The sequence below is a fragment of the Ischnura elegans genome, chromosome 4 (assembly GCF_921293095.1).
Source record: "Ischnura elegans chromosome 4, ioIscEleg1.1, whole genome shotgun sequence".
In the NCBI taxonomy this organism is placed as follows: Eukaryota; Metazoa; Arthropoda; class Insecta; order Odonata; family Coenagrionidae; genus Ischnura; species Ischnura elegans.
The window spans coordinates 137,243,647-137,256,682 of NC_060249.1; the positions used below are offsets into that span (position 1 = coordinate 137,243,647).

Sequence of the window (13,036 nt, forward strand, 5' to 3'; positions counted from 1 at the left end):
TCATCTCACCGTTATATTTCGCCGGGGCGACGGAAAACATAGCATTGGCAAAATTCTAGAAAACTTTCCGTTAGGGCTAGATATTCCGTAGTTCATAATTCTGGATAAACGATCATCTACAGTAATTACAATCAATTGGTTATAAACAGCTCCCAACAATAAGTCGAATAATAAACGAAAGGTGATAATGTTAATATCTCCGGCGATCATCTGCCTTAATCAAAAGTAGTTACGCATACACGGCGATTGCCGTATGTTTTAGGTTTCGATATCCTTCAATGGCAAATTTGAACTAAGAGAGATATTTGCGTTCGTAAAGGAGACTGAAATATTACTGAGAAGACGCAGGAAGAAACAATAATTAGATTCGCGATGTTTTTAGTTTCTCGTTCAACAGCGCAACGTCATTTCAACCGTTCCTGTATTCATTTTTGCTACTCATTGAGACGAATGAATAACCTAACTTCATATTGCTCCAATCGGGATTTTCAAAAAAAGTCGAAAGAAAGCTGCGTAAAATCAAGAAAAGATGTAAAATCGAAGTTTCACCATTGCAATTCCCTATACTTTCCGGCCGGACTTGAGTGTCGCTGCGTAAAAACGAGACTTGATGTAAAATCAAAGTGCGTAAAATCGAAGTTTAACTGTACAGACAATGCTACATTGAGGCCGCTTTCAGACGAAACGACTTCTTGCCAGCTGCCGTTCACGTGATATTCAGGCGGTGCTCAGAAAATACGACTCTCAGCAACGCAGTGTGGACTGCAATATACGGCGACCAGCGGAAAATCGTTTCAAGTGAAAGTGGTGTTACGATTGAATCACGTACACATACAGTAAATCTTCGACATACAAGCAAGATATGTTCCCAGAAATTGTTCGAAAGTTGATAAACCTATGCAAGGCAAAGAAAAGTGTTGTTATCCTGCAGAATGCAACACTGCATTGCAACTATGCTTTAATTCACGTCTGCTCAGTTTATCCATGGTGTCGCTGTAGCGGCGTATCGGGCAGTTTATTGTTGAGGTTGTAGGAACTGTGACAGTGAAGCATGCAAGTGAGTTGTCAATTAAAGTAACAATTTAAGCTACATCGCAGAATACAGAACATATTTTGAACTGACTCACTAGTTACAACAAATTAACGGATGATGTCATCAGATGTTGGGGGAGTTTCACTATAGATCCTGATGCTATGAAGTGTGTAAACTGTGCTCTGAGCATATTTCGCGTGGCCAATCAAATTCAACCACTACTTTTCGTATGAAGATTTTCACAGATTCTTTTATCAATGTTGGTGGTGGTTTTCGGGAATTGCTGCGTACGTAACATTTTCACACTCAACGTTTCACTCCTCCCACTGGGAATGTTATCAATGGGAGGGAAACCGTTCTCGTCCTGAGCTTATACATGTTTCGTAACCCATCGTTGACCCTATTTTGAATTTTAGGCGATAGCCGTCGGTCATTACATTGGGCCAGGAACCCTCTCCCTGTGTGGCTGAGGTTATATATCCATCCTCCCTATTAAAGTTATTAGGCCTTTTCGCTATCTCGATGGATTCACGCATAAGACGCTGATGATATTCTACCGTCTTCGCCAATACCCATGTAACGTTAAACATTATTCTATGCCCAGGGCTGGAGGCCTAATGTTCAGCGACAGCTGATGCGTCCCACTGATGTAATTTTAACGCTCTTTCGTGCTCTTTAAGCCTTTGGGTGATTGAACGCTGGCTCTGTCCCATGTAGCTTCTGGCGCAGCAGCAGGGAACCTCATACACTCCCATGGATTGAAGGGGAGGATGGCTATCCTTCGGTGAAGGTAGGATATTTTGAATTTTCTTCACCGTGCGGAAGTGAGTCTTCATGTAGCCTTTTTGAAGGATCCTAGCGATTCTATCAGTGACCCCGGAGATGTATGGAAGTTTATCATATGTTAATTCTTCCCCTTGTGGTCGTCATCTTGAGGCGGGTGTCTTTCTTTCATCGCTCTTTTTATGAATGAGACACTGTAACCATTACCTTTCAGTGCCCACATAAGGTGTAGCATTTCACCACTGATATGCTCCGCATCAAACACGATTTTGGCTCGGCGGGTTAGAGTTTCGAAAAGGCCTGCATCATTAGCATATGGAGAGGGTTCCTGGCCCAATATACAGGCATCCCCCGAGTTATGTAAGAGATGCGTTCCGGCAGACTCTGCGTAAGTCGAAATTTACGTAAGTCGAACCTTTGAGTTAGTGCTTCAGAGATTTCGATCGGCGCGGTGAAATTCTCAGCGAAGAAATGCGCGGTAAATTCTCGGTGAAGTTTCATTCAATTCACTGCGATATTCATGAATTCTACTGCGTATTCTTACGTTATTAGATACAAAATTGATAAACATTAATATAGTCTGAGAGTTGCATCTCGAGCATTGCCAATCAAAATGCATAATATTATTCCCAGAGTTGACCAATCGCGTGGATTCAGGAAAGTACGTATCTCAACGCTACATTACTAAACTGAATACTTAAATTGATTCATTATGTTATAAGAAATATTCAAAATCTTAGAACAGAAGAGTAAGAATATAGGGCTCAGAATAAATGAGAGAAAAACCAAATACATGAGAATGTCGACCACGGAAGACAGAAGATGGACTCAAAACGTTACATTTGGGCAGTACAACTTTGAAAATGTAAAATATTTCAGCTACCTTGGTACTAATTTAAACTGTAAGAACTCAATGACAGAAGAGATCAACAAGAGGATAATGGCTAGAAATAGGGCTTACTTTGCTAATATTAAGCTCCTGAAGTCAACTCTTCTATCTAAGGAGATGAAATTCAAGATCTATAAGACACTTATCAGACCGGTCGTGACATATGGAGCAGAAACGTGGAGCATCTCCACTGGAAACGAGCAAGCTCTGCGGATATTTGAACGGAAGCTTTTGTGAAAGATATATGGTCCCGTGACAGATGGGGTAACTTGGAGGATAAGAACAAACAAGGAAATAGAAAATATTATCCGAGGCGAAGACATAGTGAGGTTTGTGAAGACCCAACGGCTAGCTTGGCTAGGTCATGTAAAAAGAATGAGTGAAGAAAGGGTGCCTAAGAAGATTCTACATGGAAATATGGATGGAAAGAGAAAAAGAGGAAGACCGAGGAAAAGATGGATGCAGGATGTGGAAGATGACATAAAGGCAATGAGGATTGTCAGATGGTGGGAGAAAGTGCAGAACAGGAGAGAATGGACAGGCGTCTTGAGGGAGGCCAAAGCCCATACCGGGCTGTAGTGCCAAGGAAGTAGTAGTATTATGTTATACTGCGATCTAAGGGCCCAAAGAATGCATTGTCTACCTACCTATAATCATTATATCTTCTGCCTTTTATATATTACGTTGATCGATGAATCTGGTGGTTTCACTGCCACAGTAAATACACGTAGTAGGAGTGTCTAGGATTACGAGCAAATAACACACAAAAAATACCAGTGAATAACTATATTCTTAGATACATTCACACACACATACACTCAATCTTTCACGCACGGAAACATACTTTCACTGTCTCATATCACAATAAAATAACGTGAAAATATCATCATTTCAATATTTACTTCGCTGGAAACATCGAAGAGTATTTCCAAAGCACGAAGCTAATTAAAAGTGAGCTTTTATTCAGCCAACTCCACCATTAAAGTGCAACAAAGTTAGTGGGGAAAAGCTTTCAATGACGCAATATTCATTTACAGATGCACACAATATGAGAGAACGAGAAAATGCAGCTTAATAAAATCTTCCGCCAGAAACATGTAAACAATTACACAATTAATATCGTGTGTCAACTTTTTCTAAACTTTTTCGTGGCGTTCATTGCCACCACTCAAAATTTCAATGCCGTTACGTGGGTACTAAACAATTCTTTTACACAATAAAGATTTCTGCTTGAACTTCATTTTCTTTTAATGCCACAGATGGAAATGTCCAAACTTAAGGATACAAATTTTAAATAGTAGAAAGTCGGAGTTCGGGTGAGCATCCTGTATAACAAGTTGTATCATACAGGAATGAGCGCAACCACATCCATCGTTAGAACTGCAAATTTTCCCGTTGATTGCTGACTTGGGATTTATAAGCGATTTTTCTGCAGAAATTAATGAAAATTCCTTCGAGGAATGACAAATATGGGTCACTTTGTTATTTTTAGCACGTAAAAAAACTCGATAACCAATCGATATTTTTTCTACCATAGGTTGTACGAGCGAATATCTATTTCTTCGCGCTCGCATTCGAAAATTAACGTAATCATTTGAAATACGGTTATCACTTACATAAGTACGGATTTACGTACGTCTAGACAAACGTAACTCGGGGGATGCCTGTAATGACCAACGGCTATCGCCTAAAATTCAAAATCGGGTCAACAATGGGTAACGAAACATTTATAAGCTCAGGACGACAACGGCTTCCCTCCCATTCTCTTGATAACGCTCCCAGTAGGAGGAGTGAAACGTTGAATGTGAAAATGTTACATACGCAGCAATTCCCGAAAACCACCACCAACATTCAACCCCTACTGTTTTCAGTGAATGCCTGTTTGGTACTGCACGCAATATTTCTACCAGAAAAGAATAAATAGGGTAAAAATGTTGAATTTTTAAAGTCAAAACCTGGAGAAAGAAAGTGTGGCTGCCTGATGTAATGTGACACATTGGTCGATCATGCATTCTTTAACAACGTGTTATTTAAACTTTTTTTTACTAGGAAAATAAAATTATGGAGACAATCTTAAGATTTTTTCTACAGAGCTTTCCTGCTGATTTAATTCTTAAGTGAAATTATTGTCATTGACTTCTTGTTGTTGTTCATCAAAATTTGCCATTAATTCAGATAATAATAGTTTATCCTTGGAGCCGAGTATCGAGAACCAATGGGAGAGAATCGGACCAGTACCGAGAACCAAAAAAATTTAGGAACCGACTCATGTCCTTGGTTATTTTAGAGGCTTTTTATATTTCAGTGGAGTTTCAAGGAAAAAATTCAAAAAATGGATACTAGAACCAGGATAAATTAGAAAATTTTACAAGCTATGCATTCTCACAACATTTTTTCTTGAGAAATCACTACTTTTTATTAACTTTTATCTCGACTGGGGCCCCCAATCACCCCACAAAATGTTTACCGCTCTTGTGAAGAACCGAGTCAGCTCCGATAATGTAATCCTCGAAAGCTCGAAGTCCGGCCTCCTCGGCTGGCGACGATGGGTTCACCTCCTGGTGGCACTCAAAGGAAACACAAACGGTATCATCTAGACTCAACAATTAGAAACAACACTGTATTTTTCATTGTCTTGCAATTTGGAGTAGGCACCCTCCAAGATTGACTTCATCTCATTCGAGTGCAAATGACAATACCTTTTCCAACAAATAACCTATCCTCAAAGGTACTTTTTATTCAAGATCGACCGACTAATACCCTTTTAGACTTGCGAAGATTTTTAAAGACTTTAAAGTACATTATATTAAAAAATAGTAATAAAAAAGCAAGAAGTATCATTCAACTTTAAATTGAGTCCATAATTTAGTTTAAAGTTGAATAAAGGAATTAGATTTCATATTTCATTCAGGAATGGCAACAGTATATAATTATAAATGGCTCTCTTAAAGGCTGATAATGTATTTTCAGCACGAACATTCACTGGTAATTAATTCTACTTACAGGAGAATGAGACTTGCAAATTCATAAAGAAGTCTGCTCAGCCAAATCTCATGAATACATGAGAGAGTATTAAAGCGTTCGTGCACTAAATACATCACATACATACTTCAGGATTACGAATTAAACCAAGTCTTATTTTCTTAAAATAATCATTATCGTTTTTAACGTTAGGAGATACAATCGAAGGAAAATACAAAGATAGTGCTAAATTTGAGCAATTGTGATCATAAAAGCTCACTGGTGTACAACTTATGTCTGCTAAGACTTTTAACACTTTGAGCGCTAACCGCTTAATATTATGCGGCGCGAGGTGTTGCAGAATTTGCGGGAGGCGTAATATTACGACGGGCATTTTGTTTACATTGTGGCGGCTCCCGCCTCAAAGTTACGCAGCTGGTATTACTCGGATTCATGCATTTGCTCTTATAGGTGAAGTTAATGCCACAAAGTCATATATTTCATCATATTTTTTCTCCTTCAAGACAAAATTTGTCTGAAGGTTTGGAAATCCCTACCTCGTTTGTCATTCGTGCGTTCTTTCGCCAGTGATCATGGAGCGAAATCTCGCCGACGAAGACATTGCCAATGCGTTGAATTGTTTCGACAGCGATGATAGTGAAAGTGATTTTGATGACTCAGATTGCGATGATGATTACATGCCCAGCAAAGATAGTTCAAGAGGTAATTTCCATTTCTAGCGTATAGTAACGCAACCCGCGTGACCTTTTTTTGACTTCTTTTATATATCTTTTGCGCAACATTTATTCGTACGATTACTGTTTTTCATTGTTCATATGATATTTAATATTAGACTCTGAAGGTATGAACGAACCAGAAATGGTGCAACAGCTAAGTAAGCGAGGAGAAGCTCAAAAAACAATGTGAAATCGTAGGGGTGCACCTAGAGGAAGACGGTCAACTAACAGAGGAGCGGGCCCGGGAGATATTTGGAGTGATATTGATGCAGTTCCCAAGGTTTTTATTTAGGATATGGAACTTAGCTTCTTTTCGAGCCTCTATTCTAACGATAATCTTTCCATCTTTGAAGTATGTAATCTTCACTGGTGACTATGGTGTGAAATCAAATATGTACTGGGCTAAATAGTTCAAGTGAGATGATGATTTTTTGAACATTTTTCGACATTGATTTGATAAATTGTATCAAGGAACATACGAACTTATATGCAAGGCAAAGAATTGCAAAACTGAGGAGAGGGAACTTACTATCCGCAAAAAGCAGATTGCAATCCTGGAAAACAGTGACTCAAGGTGACGTAAAAAAGTTTCTTGCCGTTATAATGCACATGAGCTTTAGCAAACGTCCTCGTATCCATGATCATTGGAGTACTGATCCCGTCTTGGCGTGTGGCTTCTGTCCTGGTGTTTTTTCTAGAGATAGATTACTTGCAATCTTAGGAAATTTCCATCTTGCGGACAACCAATTATTCATTGAAAAACGCGTAGACCGTCACGACCCCCTATTCAAAGTGCGTCCATTGCTCGAGGATTTTCGAAATAAATTTCAAAAATCCTACCAACCTGCGGAGGATATAACTGTAGATGAGGGAATTTGTCCCTTTCGTGGTAGGTTTTGCTACAAAGTGTACATGCCTCAGAAGCCAAGCAAATATGGCATAAAACTCTACATGCTCCCAGAAGCAAGCAGTGGTTTTGTTTGGAATGTGGATGTGTTTCATGGCCAGGAAAACTCTGGATTGGCTATAGTCAAGAGACTTTTGGCTACGCTTGCTAAAAAGGGTCACACATTATATACAGACCGATTTTACACAAGCCCTGGCCCGTGAATTGGAAAGCCTTCAAACGGGATTAGTAGGTACTATCATGAAAAATAGGGCGGGGATTCCATTGGCAATAAAAAATGCTCGCCTATCACATGGATAGCATGTTTTCGCGCGACATGAAAATATATTAGTCCAGCGTTGGAAAGACAAACGTGATGTGTTTCTGCTCTCCACTCGACATACAAGTGACATGATCACTTTCAAAGATCGCAGAGGAAGGGAGAAAACTAAACCTGCGATAGTAATACACTATAACAAGAAAAAATTTGGTGTAGATCTAATTGATCAACTAATGAGTTACGGTGCCCTGGATCATCGATCAGTGAAGTGGTGGCGTAAGCTGGTATTCCACCTAATAGTTATGGCAGTGACAAATGCCACAATCAGTTAAGCCAAACATCCGTTGCAGTCACCTATTTTACGCAAAAAATTTGTTCGGAGTTAGTTACATTGGAAGACGAATCGCCCCTTGAAAACGCCAGAGCCGAGATAACTAGAATATCTGAAAAGCATTTCACTGAAAAAATTCCCGCACCATCAGGACAAAAGAAGGCTCGAAAGAGGTGTAGGGTGTGCTCCGAGAAAGGGCGAAAAACGACTGGGAAAGCTGCCAGAAAATGTACTATCGTTTTCAAAAGTATGTAGACACCCACGAGTCCCACTTAACTTATGTGGTAGGGTCGATAAAAACTTAGAAGGTTGGCACATAAGTTAGCCTGCATCTCTCACCGGTACGCCAGCAATAGCCAACGAGGACTGACGTGGGGGCGACCGGGCTAGCGAGAAAGGAGTCAAACTACAGGCTGAAATGCCCTAGCGGATAGAATTCGCTGAGGAAACTCACGTCCACGCTCATGTTGGGCCTTCGAAGTGTTTTCTTGCGAGCTCCGTGGCGAGGATTTCCTCTCTTCAGATTCATATTTGGACTCACCGTGAACACGGAATGTTTATGTGATTCCGTAGCTGAGTAGGATTACTTCACGTGCATATGATACACTGAAGTTATCGGGAGGTATTCGAATCCGAACCAAATGACTTTTTTATTTTGTGAAAGGTCGATTAATATCAAATTATTTTTAACAATTATAAAATTCTAAGCTTAGATTATTTTTATCTACAGCTTTATTTACAGCTTAATCGGCATGCAAAGTTTGTAAAAAAAATAATGAAATAAAGGTTTTAGAAGATAAAAGAGAACCTTATGCTTTTTGAAAGGGTTATTCGAAAGTTATTCTGGAGGATTTTTATATTTCAGTGCGGTTTTTAGGTACAAATATTCTAAATAGATAATAGAACCATCACACCTATCTAAATTTTTAAGCTATGTAATTTTCATTTTTCTTAGTATTTTTATTTACAAAATTGATACTTTTTATTAACTTGAATCTAAATTTTAAGAGCCAGAATAGCGTCAAAATCCATTTGTAGGCGTGCGATTTCCCAAAATCTTCCGGTGGAGGACCCCCTATCATGGGCCCTAGCCGAGGTCACACAATTACCCTTTCGTCCTTTTTTAAGGGTGAAAGATTTCATGTATCAATTTACTTCAACTTAATCCTTGGATATATTTGTATTTCGCACTCCTATTGGAAGAAAAGCATTGTTGCTTTTAATTACATAACTTCCCACACTGGTGAACAAAGATTTTGTCCTGGAGACGTCGCGACGTCTCCAGGACGCGTCGTAGGATGGTCTCAGACGTATTTTTTGGCTGATTTGGAATCTGGGCAGGGATTATTTCCATCACGTCTAGTTTCATTGGGACAGCTGAATGTATGTTTTTTCTTTTACAAAAGTAGTAATTTATTTCATATATATATCATAATAGCATGAACAGGTAAAAATAATAATTTCCTGTCATAACATGTTGTCCTACGAGAGCATGCCTTCCTGTCCCAACAAAATATATAATTAAACTTGCAGTAACCTATCATTTTTTTTGATGCAATGCATAATCAGCTTCCACTCCAAATAAGTATGTGACTGTCGGCGCGTAAAGACGTGTGTTTTTCATCTGCAGACGGTTTTAGAAATTTGTTGCTCGCAGGAAATGTCAGCTTATTACATTGTAATCTTTATGAAATGTCTTAGCTTTCATCATGGGGTCAGTCCGTTTCAAATCACCAAGGCCATGTTGTTCAGCATTTTTAATTATCCTGAATTTTTTTCATTGGTTCCCTACAAGTAGACAATCACAAAACACCATTTGAAAAAATTTACAAGCCATACTTTTTTGGCAGACATTTTTAAAAGGGGGAATGGGCCTAAACAGTGCGTGAACTACCACGATTACTTTTACTACGTGTGCGGTGAAATTACTTTGAAGGCTAAAAGGAGGAATATTACCTTTTTGAGACAGTGTTTTAGACTTTATTATGACTGTCCGTTGGGTGACCTGGATACAGGATCGGAGTCTTCTGCGATATGTAGCAGGTGTGAAAGGCTTCTCACTGGTTGGACTGATGGAAAATGTCATATGAATTTTTCCGTCCTCATGATTCGACGGGAAGCTAAGGATCATATTTCTGAAATCTATTTTTGTGAAACAGAAATTAAAGGAATAACACCACAGTCAAAACGCACTGTAAAAGATCCAAACAACCTAGAATCAACCCCACACTTGAAAAATTTACCAGTGGTGGAACCACACAAAATGTTGATCTTAGCGAATATTCAGAAAGTATCTGAGAATTATGGATTCGAAAACTCGAAAGACCCAATTTTTGGACCAAACATTTCTGATACACCTCATTTTATGACAAAAGAGTATTTAAGTGATCTATTGCGCAACTTAAATTTGTCTAAAAAGCAGAGAGAAATCTTAAGATCACAATTGATGGGTTGGAATTTGCTGGATCCAAATACAAAACTTTCTATGCATCCACCTCTCAATGACGAATTCAAAAATTTTTTCTCATGATAACAAAAGTTAAGTTTTGCAATGATGTTCTCTCTGTTATGGGTACTCTTAGTTTTGAATATAACACAGATGATCATTCAGTTCATTGATTCCTTTAACGTCATTTAAAGGCTGTTTTTTAACATAATGGAATTGAACTTCCCTCCAAAGCATTAGCTCATGGAACCGACATAAAAGAATCTTACTAGAATAGGCAGTAAATTTTTCAGTACCCAAAATTTGTGGAAAATTAGAAGTAGCTGCATTTTACTAGGCATACAGTTTCACTGCACCAAAATATTATTGCTTCTTCCACGATTGGGATAGCAGAGACAGAAAAAATCATTGCTTGAAAAAAGATTGGCTATAACTTAAGCACTCGTCACTGGATTCAAAAATGTCCTTTTCATCTTTTTACGATCCTAAAAACATTATTTTGCTACCTCTAAGTATTAAATTAGGGATTTTTAAAAATTTAGTAAAAGATATGTGTAAAAATGGTGCAGGTTTTACATATTTGAAACAAATGTCCAAAAAATCAGTGAAAAACAGATAATAGAAGGATTTTTTTATTGGGCCACAGATTTTTTTTTGAAGAAGTGCTGAAGAATTCGGAATTTTGACAAAAAGAGTTCAACAAAAAAAATTCGTGGAAGTCATTCAAAAATGCATTTGAAGGTTTTCTAGGAGAGAGAATGGCTAAATATCACCACAATGGCTAAACATCCTACATACCTTGGCGCCGTTAGTGCTCAACACGATATGTGTTTCCACCAGAATATTTCACTGATGCACGAACAGCACCATGAAAAGTTCAGAAACATATTATCAGATTAGCGGTGGACACTGAAAAGGGATTCGTCAGAAGCTAAATATGCGAGAAAATTACGAGTGAGTACCCATTTTTCACATTATTTTATTTATTTACTTAAACTCCTTTGAATCCGATTGCCCTAAAAAAACTCAATGCGATAGAAAACATCTGGGCCCAGTTTCGGAATCAGCCCGAAAAATACCAGAGGATTAGCAAAACATATGGCTAGAATAGGAAAAATTATTTTTTGGTTGATCAGTGTTATCGATAGAGTTTCAAACATCATGATCTACGGCTATCATTCTGATTTCACACGAGTGTATCTGGCTATTTATTGAGTATTGTCCACAATATGAGTACAGATTTTTATCAATGGAAATTCGACAGTAGCAAGGACAAATTACAACCTCTGCCACTTCCCCTGCTTATTTCCACTCTTTGAATAAGTTTGTTTAGAAATAAATGTATTAAGGCAGATTGAGTCATTATTTAAAAAAAAATTAGTCGCTTAAAAAATTTGGTGGTAATTTTTTTATTGAGTAAACTATTGTGTTGATGTTATCAATTGACCTTTCACAAAATAAAAAAAATACAATTGGCTCAGGTTCGAATCCCCCCCATAACTTCAGTGCATCAAATTTGCGTGAAGTAATCCTACTCAGCTACGGAGCCACATAAACATTAAGTGTATACGGTGACTCCAAGTGGTGTAAGGAACCATAATGCCGTCGTAGTCTTATCATTAGAGTATTTTTTTAGTATAACAATCGGATAGATGATTAAATACTGCCAAGTTTAACTAGAGATTAAAAAAGTTACCACCAGAGATGAAAAGATGTCTTTCGATTTAAGTACGTACTTACCATGTGCCTAATAAGGGAATTCAGAGGATAGCTGCAATTTCAGCAATATTTTTCTTGGAAAACCACTGATTTAAAAATTGAATCGACACCACGGCTGTATGACAGAAAAAAGAAACGTTTACCATCAAAATTAAACAGACACTACTATATCACATTATTTCAACACCATATTTGAATCATTCGAATATACCCACTGCAATTTAGAACTCATTTAACAGTTATACGATTTAAACCATTGCGAAAAATAAACTGGCATAGTGAAAATAAACCTTACGTGAATATTCAGCATTCCTCTCGTTGACAACAAATGCTTTCACTGCCTTCCCGCCTTCACGGAATAATAATGCGCAGCACTCGATGCTGTTGTTTCTGTGAAGGCGCAATTATCGACGGCTTTTAAACCATAGTATCAATTAAAAATGCCAGTATTACTAATGTTTTTGATCGAAATCCATCAACTCTTCATCACAAATGTGATCAATTAATTGAGGAGTCTTCTCATTTCAACAGGGTAATTAATATTTATTATTTACGCCACATATGATCTTCTGCAATTATTTACGCTTTGTTTTCTTTATGAAATATTATTTAACGTTTTACCAATTGGGTAATGGATCAGGTGAATACAAAAGGATCAAACCTGCGGCTGGTAAGAAGCCATTAAAATCGCAGTTCTAATTCCAAATTATAAATAGCCGTAACACCATACGCTATAGGGTCATTCCATGTCAACTCAACCAATTTTTGGGGGGTCCCACACTCACCATCTCAGATTTTGATAATTTTTCCCCTGTTGTTAGTTTCAACCTTAGTTAAGAAAAATCCAAAATATTAAAGACCCATTGCAAGTATTTTCCAAGATATGAGTGTTTGAAGTCAATGAGGCACACACAAATTCTGCACACCAGTCAAATTATTCAAAACTACCATATTTGTGCACCTGTACAACC

General features: G+C 37.9%; 1 protein-coding gene across 17 annotated transcripts in view; it reads right to left on the reverse strand.

Moving 5' to 3' along the window:
- Positions 1 to 12,456, reverse strand: part of LOC124158098 (Golgi reassembly-stacking protein 1-like) — a 90,063-nt gene extending 77,607 nt beyond the window's left edge. For 5 of the 17 annotated variants that reach the window (XM_046533279.1, XM_046533278.1, XM_046533281.1 and 2 more), the window contains exons 1-2: positions 12,361 to 12,422; positions 5,173 to 5,263 (exon numbers count right to left, since the gene is read on the reverse strand). In XM_046533279.1, coding sequence (XP_046389235.1) covers positions 5,173 to 5,263; positions 12,361 to 12,375 — 106 coding nt within the window. In that variant the 5' untranslated portion in view covers positions 12,376 to 12,422. Of the gene's footprint in view, positions 1 to 5,172; positions 5,299 to 9,856; positions 9,970 to 11,144; positions 11,196 to 12,086; positions 12,181 to 12,280 lie in introns of all 17 variants that reach the window. The other 12 variants (XR_006864724.1, XM_046533282.1, XR_006864719.1 and 9 more) reach the window with 11 other exon arrangements.
- Positions 12,457 to 13,036: the final 580 nt, after the last annotated feature.